Raw genomic sequence first — 23,301 nt, forward strand, 5'->3', positions numbered from 1 at the left:
AAATATGTCACATAATAAATATGATTATAAATATGAGAAATACTGTATATCATTATATGTATTATGAATATACATTTTTAAATGTAGTACACATATCATAGGATAAATAGGCATATATTTTGTATATTTTAATATTTGATTTGATTATAATCAATGAAGTTGATAACACTGCAAGTGTTTGACTTGCACATCTTCATTCTTTATAATGGGAGCGATCTATAAAGTCATTTTTTTGAACACGTAAAGAAATGGAAATGGACTTAACAAACAAGCTAGTCTCTTCCTAGCAAACTTTAAAGTAGTTGACAAAATTTTCGTTCACCTACCAGAGATAAAATTTGTGCTACATATCCTGCAGTTGTTAGTACTGCACAATATTCAGCATTCTCGCTTCGCTTCCTGAACATCAGGCTCAAACGGAAGCTTTCGACTTGTGTTAATGCCCTTCTCTAAACTATTGTGAGGTGTGTCTGAAATATGTGGTCTTTTGCTTTATATAAGATAGCATTCCATTTGTGATTGATGTTGATGATCAACTTCAAATGATCGCTAATGTGCGTCTTTAACTGAGTACATTGCCTAATTGTCTCCTCCCCCCTAACAAATATAATCAAGAACATAGAGTTTGTTCTAAACATATACTATCACATTTAATAGTATTAATCATTTTTTATCATTTATTTTGTATATGACTAGCATATCTGTATATCTTGCTGCGCCAAATCTGTAATACAATGTAATGCTGGGTTCATCTTGACTGCTCTGTCCAAGCTGTGTGGATGCTAACAGAGCTCATCATTTATTTACCTCTACATTCATTTATGCACTGCAGACTTTCATATAAAGAACATGTTTGTGTAGTCCAACCTACATAATGGTTCCATTGAGTATTCATTAATAGAGCTCAAATTAGAAATTATTTATTACTCATTTAATAATTAGCCTATTAGTTTTTCAGTCTTAAATCAGAGAATAAGACTATGAGTTCATTCTGAGATATTGATTTTTAAAAATAGCCTTTTCTTTATGACAAGTAAAGCAGAGCATTTCATTCATAGCCTATTTCAAATCTTGTGCTGTGTAGTAAGACCCTCTAATGGATCCAAAGTTTATTATCTTGAAATAGTTAAATGTATCTAATATGACTGAGAGACTAATATGAGAGAGAGAGAGAGAGAGAGAGAGAGAGAGAGAGAGAGAGAGATCTTTATACTGTTTTATGTAAAGTGATAACATTTTCCTTTCATCCAGATGTGGATCAATTAGCCTTTGACTGGCTCACAGGAAACTTTTACTTTGTGGATCGAGTGAGCGACAGGATATTTGTTTGCAACCAACATGGAGACACCTGTGTTACAGTGATAGACTTAGACCTGGTGAACCCTAAAGCACTCGCTTTGGATCCGCTAATGGGGTGAGTTAAAAATGCATGAGGCATGCCTTAGTATTCAAGATCTCATGTTTAAAAAGGCCTTTGATGATCTAATTGGTAATCTTGCATATATAACTATATTTTGAGCTGCTAAACATTTTTACAAATGTGTCTTGGATGTTCTGTTGCCAGAGCTAAATATTTACTTTCCTTTTAACGTGTCTGCTTCCATAATTTTTCTGCAGCTCTCACAGTCAGGAGTGTCATTAGTATTCTGCCTTGTATCTAGCATTTCATGGTCTTGAACGCCCTTGCAGAAATTGTGCTTTACAGGAGTTTTGTTTTGCTTTGACACCGCAAAGCAGCAGTTGAAACAAGGGGGTGGCAGAGCCCTCACATCAGCATGGTGATTGTGGAGTCGTTTCAGGAGAAATCAGTAGAGGAAAACAAAGAGTCCTCAAAAGAGAGAAGGGCAGCATGATTATTTTAGTTATTAGCTGTTAAAAGGAGCTCTGTGGTAATATTCCCGGCGAGCTTAGAATGGGAATTCAGCCGAGAGTCAGTCCCATTTATTCATGAGAGTACAAGGACAGGCAGAGCACATTCCAGGCTTTTTAATGAGACGCCTTGTGCCTAGTGGACCTAAATTGTAGCGCGGGTGTTCAGCAAGACTAAAGACTGCAGGGAGGGCACAGGCCATCAAATCCGACTCCGTACTTCAATGCATGGTTGTCATCCATTTGTTTTTGTGCTGTGTGAAATCCTGACAAGCCTGAAGGAAAGCATCTTTAAATAACTGACAACCGATTTTCACTTGAAGTCCAAATGCTGTGCTCTTTTCTGTGATCATCGACACCTCCTAAGATCACGCAAAATTGTTCAGTAGAGTTTGAATAGAAAGCACAGAGTGCGTTGTCTTATTATGGGTGTATAATAAAAATAAAATAGTTCATGGTAATCGGGTGTCCTGATTTTAAATGAACTAATTAACAACAACAACAACAATAAAAAAATTGCAAACCTAATCAATTTAAAGCAGATGCTATTTGCATTAATATTATATGTCACCCCAACCTCAGTGCAAATAATGGTAGATAGGGTACAACGGGGCTAAAGGCACCCCTTAAAGAAATTGTGATTTTTTTATTTTTTTTTAAAACGGTTTTATTTTTAGAGGTGGTGAGGGAGACTTTTACCCCACACTTGAGGTAAAAGGCTCCCTCACTTGGGGTAAAAGGCCCCTAGGGGGTTTAAAGTGATATCGTGTAGAGACCGGAGCAATAGTTGTAGGGAACAATTTGTTGACTAATGCAAATAATTGAGAGCGCTAGATGCTTTTTTTAGTAACAAATTAAGATGATGCAATAGTCATCAATTTCCTGTTAATTTCAAACACATTTGGCATTTTATTACATCACAAGTATTCTATAAACAAACTAATCTCTATTATGATTGGATTGGAGTCAATGTGAGCACACTTTAAACATTTTTCATAAAAATCTATTCCCCCCACTTAAGAAAAACAATGTGTTTAATAGGGGCCTTTAGCCCCAACAACAGGCACTTCTTGGACAGTTATTGAAAAAGGTTTGATTTAATGACCTTAAACAAAACTGAAAATGACAAATTAGTATTTTGTCTCAAAAGAAATTGTTTAATTTCAGGGATTTTCATTACATGTGCAAAATTTCACAAAATAATAAAAATGAGATCAAATTACCTCAAAATCAACCTATAGAACATTTTGCAGTGCATAGTGACAAACAAGTGTTTAGTAAAGTATTGTGGTAGTTTAGTGTTTTGGGAGAAAATAAAATCAATGGAGCCTTTCACACTGCTGAGCCTTTAGACCTGTTGTACCGTACTAATTGCACCCCGGTCTACATAGTGTCAGATGCTGTTTGTACCCTGGTGCAAATAATGATACATGCTATTTACACAGTGCAAATAGTGGCAAATATTATTTTAACCCCAACCCAGGTGCAAATAATGATAGATACCAATAGTACCCTAGTGCAAATAATGTCAGGTACTATTTCCACCCATATTTAAATTCTAAAATACACTGCATGCCCAATTATTAGGCAAGTGAGTATTCTGTACGTATCATTATTTCCATGCACATTTTCCAACTCCAAACCATATAAACTTGAAATCTTATTGGATTCAATCATTTTCAGGTGGTATGTATTTGTGTAATGAGGGAGGGTGTGGTGAAAGTGACTAACACCTTATATCATTATGGCTGCTATAATTAAGGATGAGGTAGTTGGACCCTTTCGAGTTGAAGATGGACTGAACCTCAACTCTCAAACCTACTGCCAGTTTCTGGAAAGTACTTTCTTCAAGCAGTGGTACAGGAAGAAGTCCTCAGCATTCAAGAAGGTCATGATCTTTATGCAGGACAATGCTCCATCACATGCATCCAAGTACTCCACTGCTAGGCTAGCCAGCAAGGGCCTCAAAGATGCCCAAATAATAACTTGGGCCCCCTTCCTCACCTGACTTAAATCCTACTGAGAACTTGAGAGTTACAGTGAGGGAAGACAATACACCTCTTTGTACAGCATTTGGGAGGCTGTGGTTGCTGCTTCAGCGAAAGTTGATAGTGAACAGATCAAGAAACTGACAGACTCCATGAATGGTAGGCTCATGGCAGTTATTGAAAGAAGGGTGGCTATGTTGGTCACTGAATATTTTTGAAAGGCCAAATTTTTATTTTTATTTTCATTTTGTGTTATTTATTTGTTGAACCTACTCTAAAAATTGAGAACAAATTGTATTTGCCTATTTATTTGCCTAATAATTGCACACTTATATATTCCACTGAGAAAGACAAAACTCACTTTTTCTTTGTTAAACATTCAGGTTTGAGGTTCAATAACATTTTGGATTGACTGAGAGTATTGTGTTTGTTCAACAATAATATTGTATTCCTGAGGAATACAATTTGCCTAATAATTGGGCACGCAGTGTACACTATGGGCATCACTGCAGTATGTTTATTGTGTTTATTTAGAGTCCCACAGACACACTACATTAACCCCTAAACCTAACCTTAACCTTACCTTAAAAAAAAAACCTTGGTTTTACTACAGTAACCATGGCTTCAAGTGGGAACGAGTGCAACCGACAGACCCAGCATCCGGGTCAAATCCTTCTTTGCATTGCCGACATTCACTGTGACCAAATCACTGCGATGAAATCAACATTTATATTATTTTTTTATGTATTATTTTAAGTAGCATTAAAGGACATTTTGAGAGTAAGAAGATGGATGGATGAGGCTTTGAGTACAAGAGTCAAAATCCGACAGATTTCAGTGAAGAATTATGTACAATATAAACTGCCGGTCAAAAGTATAGAAACAGTTATAATTTATTATTACTAATTTTCACATTTTATAACAAATGTAAAAATCAAAACTATGAAATAAAATCAGTGGAAGTATTCTAGAATTTTTGCTTCTACAGAGTAGACCATGCTGGGCAGTTGTTTTCTGCTTTCACTATCTGATCCAGCTCATCGATTAAATAAAAAAATATAATAGGTTGGCCCAATAAATATTTTGCTACACTAATTTAAATATTCAATCATATGCCTTTAGATCAAACCATTTTTAAGACCATAAGAAGCATAAATTCAGTCAACTATGTCCAAACATTTGACTTGTACTGTGATAAACCTAGATGTACAAAGTGCATGAAAAAAGAGAAGGAAAAGGAAATGGAAACATTTCAGTCTTTTCAGATGTACATCCCAAAGTAATGCTAACCTAGATACAGAATTGCCATTTTCAGATGTAGCAGTGTTGAACTCTGCGAGGCTGTCAGTGTGCATGCACTATGCCTTTTGGAGCATATGCCTCTGGTTTGAGCTTCTATTCTTGGGCTCGCATATGTTTTTGAAAGATCCCCTTATTCACCTTACAGTGCAGACCTTAAGCAGAAAATCCTGTTAAGGAAAAATCTCAGAGTTGGCCCTTTTTACCCTTATCAAACAAGCTCAATACAGTTCCTCCTCCATTCACTGGGAGTTGCCTTTTTTGTGTCCTTTTATAGACCTTTATGAGCATAGATAATTTTACAAACTTAAATGCTTACTTCTATAACATGGTATTTATCAGAACAATTGAGTTTTCATGAACACAACCCACAGGAATTTCTCTCGCACCATTTATATGCCCTTCATTGCACACTAGCTGAGGCTTGGAGATGTGGGAGGAACACTGGTTAACCCTCCAGGCTCCATGTAAACTAAGTGCAGTTTACGAAATTACTTCTCTGTTATGCTTTCTCTGGTTGCCCTCCTCTAATTGGTGAGAAGAGATTGGTGCTGCGTGTATTTGCGGGAGGCTGAGAGAGGAGGCCTGGAGCAATGGAGTGAAAACAAAAGAAATTGGGGCAGTTTGTGATAGTGGCTCAGCATGAGGCGCAGTGGTTATGGGAAGAGTTCACAAAACTCTCACTGTTTGGTGTGTGTTTGTTTGTTTATGTTTTGCCTACCCTATTTTATTTTTGTGTATTTTTGTGTATATTTTCTTGCTTGTGTACATAGAAAGCTTTCCTCTTTTTTTTTGCTTTTGAAGAACGTTTTATGTACAATGTAGCTTTCAAATTTGAAACAAAAATCCCAAAAATGGAATATGAGTGAACTTGGTTTAACCTCACTTTTCAAAGTGACTAAATAGTTCATCCAGAAATGAAAAGTCTGTTGTCATTTATTCACCTTCTTGTTGTTCCAAACCTATATGTTCCCTTATTTCCTTGGAACTCAAAAGTAGATGTTAGGCAGAATGTTAGCCTCAGTCACCATTTACTTTTAATCCATGAAAAAAACAATGAAGTGAATGGTGACTGAGGCTAACAATTTGCCTGTGTTTCATGGAAGAAAGTAAGTCATAGGGGTTTGGAAAAACATGATGGGTAGTAAAGGATGAGAGCATTTTCCTTTCTGGCTGAACTGTCCCTTAAAATTCCCATTATCTTTTTGAAAAAGCTATGCGAACGATGTTTTACCATAGACAGTGGAGAGGGTGAAACTTGGATTTGATTTAGAACTAAATGAAAAAAGAGCTTTTTGTGGATCTTTGTATAAACACTATTTCCTCCCCTCTTGCTTGGTAATCTGTCTTCCCCAAAGAAAGGGAGGTATTTTATGCTCAGTTATTCTCTACTGTAATGAAACTCCCCAGTGGTCTGAGTTTGGGTTCGTCCATTGTGTCACCTTGCAGTGATTACTTAAAGCCAGGGTCTAAAGCAGTATTACGGGGTCAAATTTGTTTCCATTGTGTTTTGTGGTGGTTGGTGAATATAATGTGTTGGTCTGGGCTTATTGAGTTTGTTTTCAAACAAATAAATAAAGTAGCATTATCATTCAGCAGTCATTGTGATTGTGGTCCTTCGGCCACAAGAATTTCTTTGGGGAACTGGTCTCATCTGTTTTTTATTTTTTATTAGATTCAGATGCAAAATTATATAGACATTACAGTGAACAATGGGGAGAAAAAATACATGTGTGCTTGCCCCAAACAATCACGATCAAAGCAGAGCGCAGAGGAATGGGAGTATAAAGCATATTTACACGTTACAGAACTATATACATTTTTTGTATCGTATTCAGTTTTAGGTGGTCTTCTCATAAACCACTATAATCGTCTGTGTGTTTTGCTCATAGGTGATATTTCAGATGTGTTAGGCTGATATGTCGGTGTATATACAAAATGGATAGTTCCCACTGAATTGTGATTATATGAGCCTGCTCAAAACTGTTTTAAAATGTAGGAAAAAACCCCATCTATGGTCGCACATTCTACAGCAGGGGTGCCCACACTTTTTTGCATGATGATCTATTTTTAAACTTTTACGAACTCAATAATATCTACCTACAAAAAAACTGTTTCATTTAAAAAATAAAAAAAATGCTTGTTGGGACTACTGCATGTATCCCTACATGGAATTCATCTTCAAATTAATTAAAAAAAATAAAATAATGTTCAATGTTGATATCATCCAGTTTTAACACTAAATCCAAAACACCTACAGCACAATAGATTACAATAGACAGGGCATTTACCTTATTCTGATGACTTGCACTGAATGAAATCAGACAGTTTTGCATAATCCGGACAGTACCTGCTGGTAGCTAGCCTCAAACACTGCTAGCATCGCAATTTCGCGCTCTGTTCTCAGAAGCCCTTGGAGGGCGCAAACCTAGTTGTCATGGCAACTGAATAAACAAAAATCTCGCCTGGTCAAAATTTACTCGTCAAGTTCAAGTCAGACAGAAACTAAAAGAAGGAAAGACATTATATTTATTTTTATAAAAATTTAACGAAAGCACATTTAAATTTCGTGCGATCTACCAGCATTGTCTTTGCGATCAACTGGTAGATTGCGATTGACGTATTGGGCACCCCTGTTCTACAGTATATTAATGCACCAAATTGTTCCATTGCTTGCCAACTGTTAACACCCTACATTTAGGGTAATCTTACATGGCTGAAGAAATTAAGGTGCCTAAACCTATGGAACTCTATGCAAACTCTAGGCTAAAAGAACCAACCCACCCAGAGTTTAAATGGATGAGAGGATAATACTGTGGATTGTGACAGAGCTTTAAGAGGGCATATCCTGCAGAAGAAAGAAGACATTGAACTTGCAGATTCTTTATCAGCTTTTATCCTTCTGTTTGCCATTTTATTTTGGTTTTATATTTGACATCAATATTTTGATTCAGCAGTGCAAAGGTGCTGTAATGGAGTGCATGCTTGAGAGAGAGAGAGCTCCTCTGGCTGACAGTAACGAGTCTTCAGCCATAGCAAAAGTTAAAAGGCCTCCAAATCACTGCATTATATTTTTGTTACATGGATCAAGTACATCATTGCCCTTTGTCAAAGGTGAAATCCATTTTTGCCTTTTGTTTTTTTTTTTTTTAAGTTATTTTAAGTTATACTGATATATATTGATTACACAGATGTGGAGGGGTTATAGTCACTCTAATATTTAGAGATATTTTATGTTAGCAGATTAGAAATAGATACTGCAACATAAAGGGGCATGTTTCTGTGTTCCATCTGCACAATTTTGTAATTGTTTTCTTGCTACACATGCAGAAAGGCATCTTCGGCTTTTGCGCCCAGACTTGCTGTGCAATTCAGCATCTATCCATTCAAAATGCTGTCAAGTTAAATCAGTTCAGCTTTTAAAAGGGACTCTCCAAATCACTGTGCTTTATTCCTGCCCTTCCACTTCGTGTCCATTGTGAATAGCTCTTAAGATAATGTTATAAAACTGTTAGTGTCTAATTGTTCTTTTCTATCAGTGTAGGATCACTATCTGTGAACCGAATCCGAAAACAATCAATATGATGAACAGTTGTAAAATACACTTCTTTGTACGTGCCACATGAGCCATTTCGTTTTTATTGTTGGCATGCTGGAAGGTATCGCTGATACAATGTTCAATGATTTTTTTCACATTCAAAAAACAAACAATTGCCCAAATGGAAGAGGGTCAAGAAGCAGAACCATTAGGTAGAGGAACATGCTTTTTATTTAAACCTTTTACTGAAATTCCAATCAGCTACTGTAAAAGTCAGACTTTGAAACATTTAATGAGTTTGCAACTTCAGTCCCAAAGGGACAAATGAAATGACTTACAATGAAAGGTTGATTCCGTTCTCTGAAGAATTCAAGAGAAAAACAAAATGTGAGATGAATCTTTGATCTTTACGGTGAGGTTTTTAATGTCCTTTATGTTTTATGTTTGCTTCTCTGCAGCAATTAAAAACTGGAGGCTTTGTGCGAACTCTTCACTTGTTACATTCCTCTTTTGAGTAACTAATTAAATTATGTTTGCAGTATCAGCCAGTTGACATCTGATGTTGTTAGATGTTGAAAGCTCAGTCAGTATAATAACACTTTGTATTTGCTGCTAGACTTTTTTAGTTGAATAACTCTTGGTCATCTACCTTAATAATTAATTGACATAACAAAAGGGAAAAAAGGCAACCTTCATTGAATTGCTCTATTAGCAGGGCCACTGTAATTGAAATACTTCAAAGGAGGTTGTCACTTGATAAATGCATTTATGCATGTCACTAACAAGATCTTATTTTAATTGGCAACATGTTCTCTGCATGGAAATTAAATGTCAAGGGAACAGCTCATGAGATTCTGTTGTATTTCATATCACAGTAAGGTGTACTTTTAACTGTACTTTTAGCTATTGCCATTTTATCCTTGCTGTGAACTAGGCATCTAACCACAGGTTGTTTCAAGGGAACTATTGCTGTAATTGCTGTAATGTAATGCACTTTGCGAAAACGCATCAGCTGAATGACAACTTTCTATGCTTGTATACAACATCTAAACATAAACATGGTATTGAACATATACTGTATTTAGTTAAACAATTGATGGGAAATAAAATCAATTGATGTATTACAAATGTAATAACAGTGTTAAGTTCATTGATTATAATTGGAAACAAACATGGGACAAAAACTAGACACATATACATTCTAGGGATAGTAATGCAAACTCTATATTTTAACTAAATGACTTGTCATTTGTCATTTTGGAAAATGAGAGACCCTGTCTCCATTTATTTTAATTTTATGGAAATAGCAGCAAAGATATTTCTAAATAAGAGAAAAACTTATGTCGTTTTGGAACAACATGAGGGTGTGTAACTGATGACAGAATTTTCATTTTTGGGTGAACTATTCTTTGTATGACTTTATGGAAATTACACTTTCCTTTGCCAATCCGTTGCAGGATGCTGTTCTTTACCGACTATGGTAATGTAGCCAAACTGGAACGCTGCAACATGGATGGCACAGACAGAATTCGGCTTGTGGATTATAAGGTTGAGCGGCCAACTGCAGTTGCACTGGACCTGGTGAAGAAGTTGGTGTACTGGGCAGATGCATATCTGGATTACATTGAAATGGTGGATTACAATGGCAAAAACAGACACACTATCATCCAGGGATATCAAGTGAGTGCATTTTCAATTCACACTTGGCTTTTTTATATTTGTTACGACATTTTGCTGTATGTGGGTGGATTAAAAGATGTATTTGCTATGTAGCAAATTAGCATAAAAGAGGGTTACCAATCCTAGTATTACTAATACTCAGAAAAGTGTTTAATTTAGTTATGTAGAAAACAATAATGTGAAGAAATGGTGAATTTCCACATACAGTTGCTCGGTATATGCATACTTACTAAGAACATGTGCAGCTGTCTGTCTGATACAAAGCCTTACTCTAATTATGCTTTCTAGGGAAAGACTGGTAATGGCATTTATACCCAAAAGCTACCGTACCTTTGTTGCTTTGTCTGTGTTTTGATTTCTCAAATTAATTCCTAGGATTTAGTTGTCTAAATGAATACACAGGCTGAGGTTCTGTAAAACACATTCACCAATTAGAATATGTTACTTAAAGTGCAATTATGAGGGCGGTAATTAGGGATCATTGATATTCTGAAGTAAACCTCAACTAAACAACCCAAAGTTCTTCTCGATGTTGGAAAGGGTGGAAGGCCACTTACAAAGAAAGTAGATCATCATGTGCATGCTTGTGTGCAGTTTAATGGTGTTCATAAATGCAAGCCGCAACAGTTTTTTTGTTAAGAAGTTGCTAACATATTTAATTTCCATGGCAAATTAATGCGACGTTCTGCTGTGTCTGAAAACTGTACCTTCCCCCTTTATTGTTTTTTTTGTTACTGGTTCATTATTATGTGATGACAGCTTCTTATTTAGGCACCCTTCCAAGTGAACCTTCATTGTAATTCAAAGCATGAATTCATAATCTCTCTCTCTCTCTCTCTCTCTCTCTCTCTCTCTCTCACACACACACACACACACACACACACACACACACACACACACACACACACACACAAACCCTTAGCATTGTACTCACCTGTATTTAATGATATACACTGTAAACCATTTGATTTGCCTGCCAATGAAAAAATAAATAAATAAAGCTTGCCAGTTTGCTGGTTTTAGAATATTTTGCTGGTCTCCCAACATGGCCAATTTGCTGTTCAGCTGGTGTAGCTAGTCTGCTAGCCTGGCTAGTTTTTTTTTACCAAGTCAGTTCACTTGGGATCCATCTTTGTAACTTTCACAGGCAGGCTGGGCAGCTATTTTGTATGTAAACAAGCAGAACTTCCTTTTCCACATCCGTTGGCCATTGGGCGCTCCAATTTTCCACATTTATTTTAATAGAAGTGTCCGTCTCTGCTAAATAGTCTCTGGATGGCTAAGCTAGCATTTAGCTGTTCTAGCTGGTCATCCAGCTGACAAGTGCTTAAAACCCCTTCAAGTGCTCGAATCCATCAAAACAGACTAGCCTAACAGCTTAGCAGAGCTGAATACCTAAATAAATAAACCTAGTTTGAGCTTTTTGAGTTTGTTTGTCTTGGCTCCCTGCCTGGTCTGTTTTCTGGTTTTAGTGGGGCTTTGGGCACTTGGTAGCAGGCTGGAAGTTCTGGTAGACCAGCTAATAAAATAATAATAATTTAAAAAAAGATAGAATAGATACATAGAAGCTATCATCTTAAACCAACTAAGAACAGCAAACCAGTTAAACAATTTTTACCCCCCAGCAGTGAGGTTTAAGTCCAGAAATCTGTGCTACACTTTTATTATTAAAGAACTGAGTACCAGGTTTAGATTTGTAACTACTAGGTAAGTCAAAGTGATTTAAGCTAGAACATAGTGGGTTGGTGCCAGGTTGAATTAGAGCTAATAACAACTTTCGTTAAGGGCTAATTTGATTGTTGAAAACACAAGTAGATACCAGAATGTAATCTGAATATAACCAGAAATCTGTAGTGTTCTGCTTTCTGTTGGGCGTGCAAGGTGATTGTACCTAGATAAATAGCTTCTCAGCCTTCTAATTAACCTGAAGTAGTCAATGTATCTTTTTTTTCTAGGTGGCCCACCTGCATGGATTAGCTGTCTTTGAGGACTACTTGTATGCAACTCGCTCAGAACCCTCCAGTGAAGCATTTGTAGACATCTTGCAGATAAATCGGTTTAATGTCACAGACCCGGAGACTCTAACCAGCGTAGGAAATGCGAAAACAATACGGGTATATCACAAGCTCAGTCAACCAAAAGGTAAAGTGTACGTTAGGCTGATTTGACTTGCTTGTTTATACCTAACAACATGTCTAGGTGTCCAATTTAATTCTGCTTCTTATGCATCACTCTTTGTAGCTATCTTATCCTTAGTCTTACGTCTCTTATTATTTACAATATCAAACAGTCAAAAGGCTGTTTCAGGTCTAAGTTGGGCAATTCATAGAATGCAGAATAGACATGATATAGAGCATTACACATATCACAAGGTGATTTGCAGTTCCTGAAGGAAAAAAAAACAGTGCTTGCAAGACAGCTATAGAATAGTTCATGAATAGCGTAGGTTTTAGGCTTTGGTTCTGTGTAAATGGAATGCTACAAAAGAGCCGCTCTGTAATTATTATGATAAACACTGGTTTCACCTTGATGCAAACAAGAATGAGGACATAAAGATAGCAATAAATAGTTCAACAAAGAGTTTATAAAAAAATAATAAGTAAATAAATATAAAGCACACCAAAGGCTGAGATTATCTTAAAAAAAAAAAACTATGAATGGAGTCTGTGCTCAGACTAATTTACCAGGATAATTTACCGGGGGGGGGGGGGAGGTATTCGAAATTTCGAAGGGGGCACAGATTTGCCTCTTTACCATAAGATTTAACATTGTTGAAAATTATGTTTCACCCCTTTATCCATTTATCAGCTTAAATTATGTTTAAGACAACTTCACTTATATTGATCGACAAAACACAGTAAAAGGTAGTAAATCGCTGTACTCACAGTTAGAACAACTAAAGGAACCGAGTGGTGGTGTTATTAATCTTGAGGACCACATCTCTCCACTTATGCTTGCACTTATTAGTTACTTAGTTTATATCATTCATTCATCCTTAAATCCAATTTATTATATCCATTTTCTTCTTTTAGACTTTGAGCCTCTGAACTCTGACATAATTACATGGCAGAATTTTTTTTTCTAATTAAGAAGAGAGCAGTCAATTGGCCAGACAGCATAACTCCTGTCCCCACCTTCTACCTGAAATGTTCAATTACTCTCTACAAATAGATTGATTAATTTGCTTTATTTTATTTCTTTTTACAATTTAATTAAATATTTAGGCTTACAAAAAAAGGAAAACACATTTAAAATATAATAACTACATTATAAAATTGGTTCAAATTAGGGCTGTCAATTTAACGCATTAATTCAGTGCGATTTAATTTGATAAAAAATAAAACGTTAAAAAATGTATGCAATTAATAGCAATGCCCTCGGACCATAATAAGGAAGATTCCTGAGAAATGTAAGCTTGTAGTACCACTAAGAAATGCAAGCTTGTAGTTTACTCCAGAGGGAATTAAGTGAAACTTCAGCTGTATGGGATCTCAAGAAGTGTTATAATTTTTAAACTATATTTAACTTGACACAGTGACCAAAAAATCCTTAAGGTCCTTAGACAACCCCTCGAACTAATTGACAAATTCACATGTGAAATGGATTGCTGTAAACTGTATGTTCAATAATATGGTAGTAAACAATACATTGTATTCTAAAGCCGCTTTTTGTATTGTCTTATCAATGATTAACTCTTCTGCCACAAGAATGTAATGCCTTTTATTTATCTGAATATTTTTTGTTTTATATCATTTTTAAATATTTTAAGATAACTATGTATAATTATTTCATCATTTATATATTTAATTATTGTTATATGAGGGGCTTTCTCTGCAATTTTAATCGATTGACAGCCCTAGTTCAAATACAACAGTATTTTGAACTATAGTTCAATTTGACAAAGGGGGCACCCCCAATGTGCCGACCCTGTCGGTGCATATGTTAATCGGTTTGGCTGAAAACCTAGCTATAATGTTCAAGGGAAAAATCTATTAAGTTTTGACTTGCAAGCACTGTTATAAAATCACTAAAGTGATTTAACAAGTAGGACATGTATATTTGTAGGACAAAAATCAAAGACCTAACTATATTCATCCCAGAAATTAAAGGGGAATGATAGATTGATAAAAAAAACTGTCTAACCCTAACCTGACTGGTTGATAGGAATGTTGTGCCAAGAAAAAAATAGAATGATCCAGGAAAACTTTAAGAATGAATTTAAGAATGTGTTGACCGTGTATGTGATACTAGTGTCCTTTTCTCAGTCAAGGGCCATGCGTGTGAGATTGACCCTTATGGTAAGGCAGGAGGATGCACACACATCTGCCTTCTCAGTGGGAGCTACAAATCCCGGAGTTGCCGCTGTCGCACCGGATTCACTCTTGGAAGTGATGGCCAGTCCTGCAAAAGTCAGTCCACACAACTTTTCACAGTCACTTTTCCTGGGGGTGTTGAAAGTTGCTCTACAGGGTTTCCACAGTTATGGAAAACCAGGGCAATGCCAGCCCAGGAAAAGACATGGAAATAAGTAAAATATAGAGTAGTCATTGAATTTATGTACATTAAATGTAATTTTGTTTTCTAGTTTTGCTCTGCTGGTGCTTATACAGAGTACATGCTCGCAAGCCTGGATCATAACATTTGTTTACTAACGCAGGTTTTTTTTTGGAGAGTTTGTACACATAGCAAAAATAATGAAATGAAATGCTTATTCACAATAGATGGACCAAAAAATTGATTTCAGCACAATATATCTTTGTAACATAATTATTTATTAAACATCCTTGTCCAGTAATCATGAAAAACTGGAAGGTCACTCTCTCTTTCGCTACTGTATGTTCAGTCTTGTCGTCCTTTTTATGTTTTTTTGCATGAGATGAGAAGCTCTGCTAAATGATTCTGGCTGGCTTTATCCAAAAGTCTCCGTATTGTTTGATATTTAGGTTTCAAAGCACTAAATTGTCTTCAAGGTATTAGAGCATGATAAATTGAAGTGATGCTTGTGTGGTATCACCCGCACTGATTGATGTCATGAGAAAAGCTGACATTGAGCTGAAGTTCCTCTCTTTACCTAATATCTTCTCCCATTGGCCTGCTGCACAACAGACAGTCTGTACTGCCCTTTGTGTTATTCCCTATGTGATGAGAGGCTGATTTATAAGAGCTTGGATCAAGCTCATGGATAACCTCTGCTTTTGTTGTGCTGTTTTGTTAATCTGACAACAGGAGATTTATTATTTAAACAGAGTCCCAATTAACAAAAATATCATTGCTGGAGCCTAACAAACGAATCCTCTCAATCAAGATAATTTTTGCCTGAGGAGGCTAAGTGGGGCTGATTGCTTCATTAATTTCTCTAACTCAGCGAGTTTGCCTTTGTTGATTGCCAGTATCTGGTTTTGTAGACTTTTACATAACTGATTCTTGAGGCCAAGTACCATAACATATACACTACATTGCCAAATTATGCAGACACCCCTTTCTAATTAATGTGTTTGGCTCTTTCAGCTACACCAGCTACTAAAAGGGGCATGAAATCAAGTATACAACCATGAATCTCCTTTGACAAAAGCATGAACCAACCCCATTTTAAAACCCATGATTTTCAGATTAAATGTTCAGTAAGCACATATGTAGTGTTTGGGTATTCACAAACATTTGGATGTAAAATGTAGCATAGAAGAATTTGAAGTGCACTTGTGAAGTATTTTTGTTAATACTTTTTTCTGTACATTCACAGAACCCAAGAATGATCTTTTCCTCTTCTATGGAAAGGGGCGACCTGGGATAATTTGTGGTCTGGACATGAATGTGAAGTCTAGCAATGAGCACATGGTTCCAATTGAGGACTTGGTGAATCCAAGAGCTCTTGACTATCATGCTGAAACTGGAAACATATACTTTGCTGACACTACAAGTTTTTTGATAGGGCGGCAGAAAGTTGATGGAAGCAATCGAGAGACAATTCTGAAAGATGGTGATTATCAAAGGATTTGTGCTGAATCACACACAGTCATTCTTTTGTGTACTGTTGTATTGAAATTGTTTTTGTATTCAGATACAGTACAATCATACAGTGTTATCTAACCCAAAGTGGCTGGTAAATTGGTAGATAATTGCATGCTTTTCAATTTTTTCAATTTAATTTTGTGTGCTCATGCAGATCTTGATAATGTGGAGGGTATTTCAGTGGATTGGATTGGGAATAATCTGTACTGGACAAATGATGGCTACAGAAAAACCATCAGCGTGGCAAGGTTGGAGAGGCCATCAGAAACCAGGAAGACTCTTTTGGAGGGAGACATGTCTCACCCCAGAGCTATCGTGGTGGATCCTCTCAATAGGTACAGTAGTAGAAGCAATGCCCTTAAGCATTATTTGGGGTATTGATTTTGTATCATGCTGTGATTTGATATATTACAAAATTACAAAATTAAATCAGCAGTTGTACTTGTGTTTTGTGTGAAAATCAATAAAATGCACAGGTGCTGTAGCGTATACTGTTAATTTCACCAAGGAAACTTAGAAAGCAGCAAGTAAAACTCAGTTTGTTAAAATGTATTTATAAACTCAGCAAAAAAAGATACGTCCCTTTTCAGGACACTGTATTTTAAAGATAATTTTGTAAAAAAACAAATAACTTTTCAGAACTTTATTGTAAAGGGTTTAAACCATGTTTTCCATGCTTGTTCAATGAACCATAAACAATGAACACGCACCTGTGGAACGGTCATTAAGACACTAAAATCTTACGTTAGGCAATTAAGGTCACAGTTATAAAACTTAGGACACTAAAGAGACCTTTCTTGAAAAACACCAATAGAAAGATGCCCAGGGTCCCTGTTCATCTGCGTGAATGTGCCTTAGGCATGCTACATGGAGGCATGAGGGCTGCAGATGTGGCCAGTGCAATAAATTGCAATATTCATACTGTGAGATGCCTAAGACAGTGCTACGGGAAGGATGGACAGCTGATTGTCCTCGTGGTGGCAGAACATGTGTAACAACACCTCCACAGGATCTGTACATCCGAATATCACAACTGCAGGACAGGTATAGGATGGCAACAACAACAACCTGAGATACACCAGGAACGCACAATCCCTCCATCAGTGCTCAGACTGTCCGCAATAGGCTGAGAGAGGCTGGACTGAGGATTTGTAGACCTGTTGTAAGGCATGTCCTTACCAGACATCACCGGCAACAACGTCGCCTATAGGCACAAACCAACCTTCGCTGGACCAGACAGGAATGGCAAAAAGTGCTCTTCAGTGAAGAGTTGCGGTTTTTTCTCACCAACGGTGATGTTCTGACTCATGTTTATCATCGAAGGAACGAGCGTCACACCGAGGCCTGTACTCTGGAATGGGATCGATTTGGAGGTGGAGGTTTTGTCATGGTCTGGGGCGGTGTGTCACAGCATCACTGGACTGAGCTTGTTGTCATTGCAGGCAATCACAATGCTGTACGTTACAGGGAAGAGATCCTCCTCCCTCATGTGGTATCCTTCCTGCAGGCTCATCCTGACATGACCCTCCAGCATGACAATGCCACCAGCCATACTGCTCATTCTGTGCATGATTTCCTGCAAGACAGGAATGTCAGTGTTCTGCCATGGCCGGCGAAGATCTCAGCCCAGATCTCAATCCCATTGAGCACTTCTGGGACCTGTTGGATCGGAGGGTGAGGGCTAGGGCCATTGCAAGTGCCACTTGCAAGTGCCTTGGTGGAAGAGTGGGGTACCATCTCACAGCAAGAACTGGCAAATCTGGTGCAGTCCATGAGGAAGAGATGCATTGCAGTAATTAATGCAGCTGGTGGCCACACCAGATACTGACTTTTACTTTTGATTTTGTCCCCACCTTTGTTCAAGGTCACATTATTCCAACTAGTCACATATCAGTGAAACTTGTTCAGTTTATGTCATACAAATATTTACACATGATATTTACACTGAAAATAAAAGCAGTTGAAATTGAGAGGACGTTTCTTTTTTTTACTGAGTTTAGTAACGTAGAGTTTTACTGAGTTTTTTGACTTAATGTCCAAACATCCTTAACCTGATACATTCACCTGAGAAGCAAAACTGCATGCGAAATTAAAGGGTAACTAAACCCCTGCTCAGAGTCTGACTCCACCCACTAGCAATATTTGAAAAATGCTGGAAAAGTGGGCAGACACCAGCGGGGATAGAGGGGACGAAACGAGGGCTGGGCTGAGCGGGGGAGGCGTGCACCTGAGACCCGTAGTGACGGATTAATTGACAGCTGCTGTCAGACTCTAAAATGGAGAGTGACTGGAGTGGTAATTTTCTCCGGGAGTATTACTATTATGTTATTATTATTCCTCACACGGTCGCAAGACGACATGTACATGAATCTGATGAGTTTTATCGAGTTGATGTCAATAGCGCGCGCTCTGTAGGCATATTCATATTTTGCCGCTGTGTGAAAAAATCCAGCAAATGCGCCGGCGCGTTTGTCTACCCCAGAGGATTAACTTTAGCCTAACCATAAATTGTGATTCAAATATATATGATCACTCACCTCAAGATGCCGCTGCGGTGGTGGAGTCCATGCAGGAGGAGCAGCGTTTGGCACTGCGTCGCTTTAAAGCGCGAGCTGTTTGGAGAAGCCCATTTCCACGTCCATTGCGTTGGAGAAGCAATCCCGCGTAAAATGCAGTTTGCACACTCCTACAGCTCTAGGCGGGAACTCGCGGTCTTTCCAGGCCAAGGACATGCAACCACTGGTGCCTAATTTCCAAGTCTGCTGAAAAGCTATAGGCCTACAGTCCAGCAGTGCTGTTGCAACCAGCAACACTACACCAAGTACCATCATGACCACTGTACTAAATACAGATAATCTACGCTAACTTGAAGCTATCCTAACTGACGCAATACTATGCTACCAACTAACTATGCTTCTAAAAATACTACACTAACAAATATGCTAATTAACTACCTAGACTACACTAAATAATCTAAATAACTATATAAATGCTATGCTAAATAGATGCTAAAATACTCTATCCTGATCGTTTTCAATACTCGCAATTCCAACTCCTGACTCGTTACAGTGGTTTTGACGAAACGAGATGGTTTTTATACTGCCATGGGCGTGGTAGCTTGTACCAAGGGCGTGGTGAGCTGGAACCTGCTTATGTCAGCTGTCACCGGTTACGTCACGAAGTACCGCAAACAGCCAATAGGAAAATTCAACAGTAGCCACCGTTCAACCTGAAGAGGGCAGCACTCAGACGTTTTTACACCATATATTGTAGAATTTAAACAGTTTATACACAAATGTCAAAAAAATTACTTGAATCAATGACCAGTACTAATAAAGCCCCATTCTTACAGATCATTAACTAAAAAAAGTTGGTTTAGGGTTTAGTTACCCTTTAAGCCTTAATAAATGTAATTGTATTTCATCATGTGACACTGGCAGATTTTTTTACTTGTTTCAGGCAAATGAAAAACAAGTGAAAAAACTCTGTTAGATACATTTTCTGAAGACTTGTGTCAGGAAGTTATTTTGAGTGAATAGCGAGAGTGTTTGTCAGTTTAAATTAGTTTCTTTATCACAGATTACAGATATCATTGTTCATTTAAAGACTTCTTTATGCTCAAAAATGCAGTTTCACCTTGTCTTCTTATTAAGATGGTGGATATTGTTAGTCCAAGTGTCTTTGCGATTGTGAATAGTAGTTTGCTAAATTGGATAGTCCCTTCAAGTCAAGTCAAGTGGTTTTTATTGTCGTTTCAACCATATACAGTTAGTACAGTACACAGCAAAACGAGACAACGTTCCTCCAGGACCATGGTGCTACATAAAAACAACAAAGGACCAACACAGGACCACATGAGACAACACAACGAAATAAAATACCTATATAAAATACCTATATATACCTATATAAAGTGCACGTGCAAACATGTGCAAAAGGTACGGGACAGTACAACAAATTTCTGACAATGAACAGGACAATAGACAGTGCAGCGCCGACCAGTACTCAGTAGTGCAAAAAGATGACAGTTTCTAAAAATGTAAACATAACATACTTTGAGATTTTGCATAGAACACTTAGCAGTTATTGAGGTAGCAGACAGTTATAAAGTGACAGTAATTAAAGTGCAAATCAGGACACGTGTGTGTCAAACCAGTCTCTGAGTATTGAGGAGTCTGATGGCTTGGGGTCTTAAGCAAGCGATTGTGCAGCCACTTCTAATTTTTTGTTTTTTTAGAAGGTAATTCTTAGCCTGTTGAATTCTGTTTTAACTAATTATAATATCTTGGACACATTTCAGTCTGGATTTAGAGTGGGCCACAGCACAGAATTGGCATTATTAAGGGTTGTAAATGACCTTCTGTTAATTGGAGACTCTGGAGATCATGCTGCTTTAGTTTTATTGGATCTTGCCTGAGCTTTTGATACTATTGACCATGGTATTTTAATTAGCCGCTTAATGCATTTTGTTGATATGCAGGGCACTGCTTTAAAATGGTTTTCTTCATATTTGGAAAACAGATCCTTAACAGTGATGTTGGAAACTATGATAGAAGCTCTTGTGATCTGCTGATGAGTTGTTTGAAAGAAGTTAAAGACTGGATGGCTCAAAATCTTCTTCAACTAAATGAAAAGATTTTGATCTTTGGACAAACTGTAAGCAGTATGGCTACAGAAAATGGGCTGGGTCCCAGGGCTGGAAACCCTAAATCAAGTAAAAAACCAAGGTGTTGTTTTTGATTCAGCACTGAAATTTGATAAACAGATAAAAGCAGTAGTGGAGAGTTGATGTTGTTTGTTTGTTTGTTTGTTTTTTTATTTATTTTTTTTTCAATTTAGGATTATTTCTAAACTTAAACTGATTCTCTATATAATTTAGAAAAGTTTATTCATGCTCTTATCTTTTAACAGTTGGATTAATGTATTGTTATTTATAATGGTATATGTAAGGTATCTATCACAAGACTTCAGCTGGTACAGAATGCTGCGGCAAGGCTACTCTTGAATGCCAAAAAGAGAGATCACTTTACGCCATTATTACTCTCTTTTCACTGGCTACCTGTCCAGTACAGGGTCCAGTTTAAGATTTTAGTTTATGTTTTTAAGGTGTGGTATGGTATGGCACCAGATTATGTTAGAGGATTAATCCACGTAATTCAGGTAGGACACTACGATCAACCAATAAATTGCTTCTAAACACTCCTAGGATACGTCTTAAACAAAAAGGTGATCGTGCATTCTCCGTTGCTTGTCTGAGGTTATGGAATAGTTTACCTAGGGAAATTAGAGCGCTACATTCATTGTTGTTTTTAAAGGTCGCTTAAAGTCTTATCTGCTTTCTGTGGCTTTCAATATGTCTTGATTTTAATATGGGTTTGCTTGTTTTATTATCTTTTTCATTTTTGTATATTGTGTATGTTGTATGTTTGGGGCTACTGTGTAGTGTAAAAAGTGCTCTATAAATGAAATGATTCTCACAAAAAAAAAAAAATCCTGATCACATTTTACTCCAAAATCAAGAGTTAAATAAAATATATTATTTTGCATATAGAAAATTAAGTCTATTTTAGGGCCATTGTTATACAATGTGGTTTTATTTGTGATGTACTGCATAATATTACTATTACTATTATTAAATTCTTATTACCACATTGTGAAAAATGTATGTATTATTCAAATAGTAAAATATGTATACATCATAGTAGTACTTTCTTGGCACTGCCTTGAATTTTTGCAGATTATATTGAAGAAAATAACTGTGTTACAGTAATGAGAATCATTATGTACTGTATGTAGTCTTCATTATTTTCTTTATGCAGTCTTCATTCATTTCTTTATGCAAAGTATAGTAATATGATAAAAATGTAACATGAATGGGAATATATTTCAGATATATTTTACTCATAAGAATTTCTGGGGGTGCCAACAATTGTGGCAAACAAGTCTTGGAAAAAGACTTTTTCCCTTTCATTTAGTTTACTTCAATTAAATGTTATATTTTTGGGAATATTCTGAATGAAGGATCAAAAGGATAACCAATAAAGAATTTTTTTTCACAGCCTACTTTGCTCATATTTTCCTAGGGTACACACACACACACACACACACACACATTGGACTGTAAAGGGTCATGCACAGCGCCTCAGCAAACGCCAACTTGCGCTACCCTTAATTAATTTGTAGAAGAATTTTTTTTTGTTGAAATTGGCTTGGAGATGGTTAAAAACATGTTTACATGAGAAATTATCAATGTTGAAATGCTGTGCTATACTAACTGCCCACATGGCCTTAAGCAACAGTAGGCTACTCATTATAATTTATTTACTAACATTTGTTTACATTGCACTTCACCTCAGAGGAGACTGCAGTAGTACAAAAAATAGTGAAGCATGCATGCATCCCCATGCACACCTCATTCTGTGTGTGTTTATCAGTAAGCTGACATGGCACAGCCAGTAAAAAGTTGAATTTGATGGCCCAGAGCCAATCTCATTATCACCCTCCCTGGGCGTGAGAGTGTCTCATGAATCCTGAGAAGGTGCAGCCAGTCAAATGCACTGAAGAACTAAGATACTGCAACAAGGGAACAACCACTCTTGGCCCTCTCAGATCCAATCACAGGACCTGCTCACTCTCTTTTGCACTGATTAAAAAGTACTCAAGTACTGAAATAATGATTGGCCAATGGTGCTTTTGTTATTATCTTTTAGTCCACATTGCATGGTATCTAAAGAGTGCTTTGAGTACTTCCTGTAATTTTTTAGAATCTCTGTAAAGACATTTTTGGTTTAAGAATGTGCACTTATCATTAAGTAATTAATACACGTTGGAATAGATTGTACCATCTTTAGTGAACCCCAGAGGTGTTGATTACTGAATCATTTGAAGAGAGGGATAGAAAGTGTGGAATAGTTTCAT

The 23,301-nt window shown here is 36.9% G+C and overlaps 1 protein-coding gene across 1 annotated transcript in view; it reads left to right on the forward strand.

Annotated features, from left to right (window-relative positions):
- Window positions 1-23,301, forward strand: part of LOC127658763 (low-density lipoprotein receptor-related protein 1B-like) — a 471,292-nt gene that overhangs the window by 233,526 nt on the left and 214,465 nt on the right. The window contains exons 6-11 of the mRNA XM_052148252.1: window positions 1,252-1,414; window positions 10,152-10,374; window positions 12,330-12,516; window positions 14,640-14,783; window positions 16,115-16,351; window positions 16,538-16,718. Of these exons, the coding sequence (XP_052004212.1) occupies window positions 1,252-1,414; window positions 10,152-10,374; window positions 12,330-12,516; window positions 14,640-14,783; window positions 16,115-16,351; window positions 16,538-16,718 (1,135 nt within the window). The remainder of the gene's footprint in view (window positions 1-1,251; window positions 1,415-10,151; window positions 10,375-12,329; window positions 12,517-14,639; window positions 14,784-16,114; window positions 16,352-16,537; window positions 16,719-23,301) is intronic.

Source organism: Xyrauchen texanus, chromosome 18 (genome assembly GCF_025860055.1).
Source record: "Xyrauchen texanus isolate HMW12.3.18 chromosome 18, RBS_HiC_50CHRs, whole genome shotgun sequence".
In the NCBI taxonomy this organism is placed as follows: domain Eukaryota; kingdom Metazoa; phylum Chordata; class Actinopteri; order Cypriniformes; family Catostomidae; genus Xyrauchen; species Xyrauchen texanus.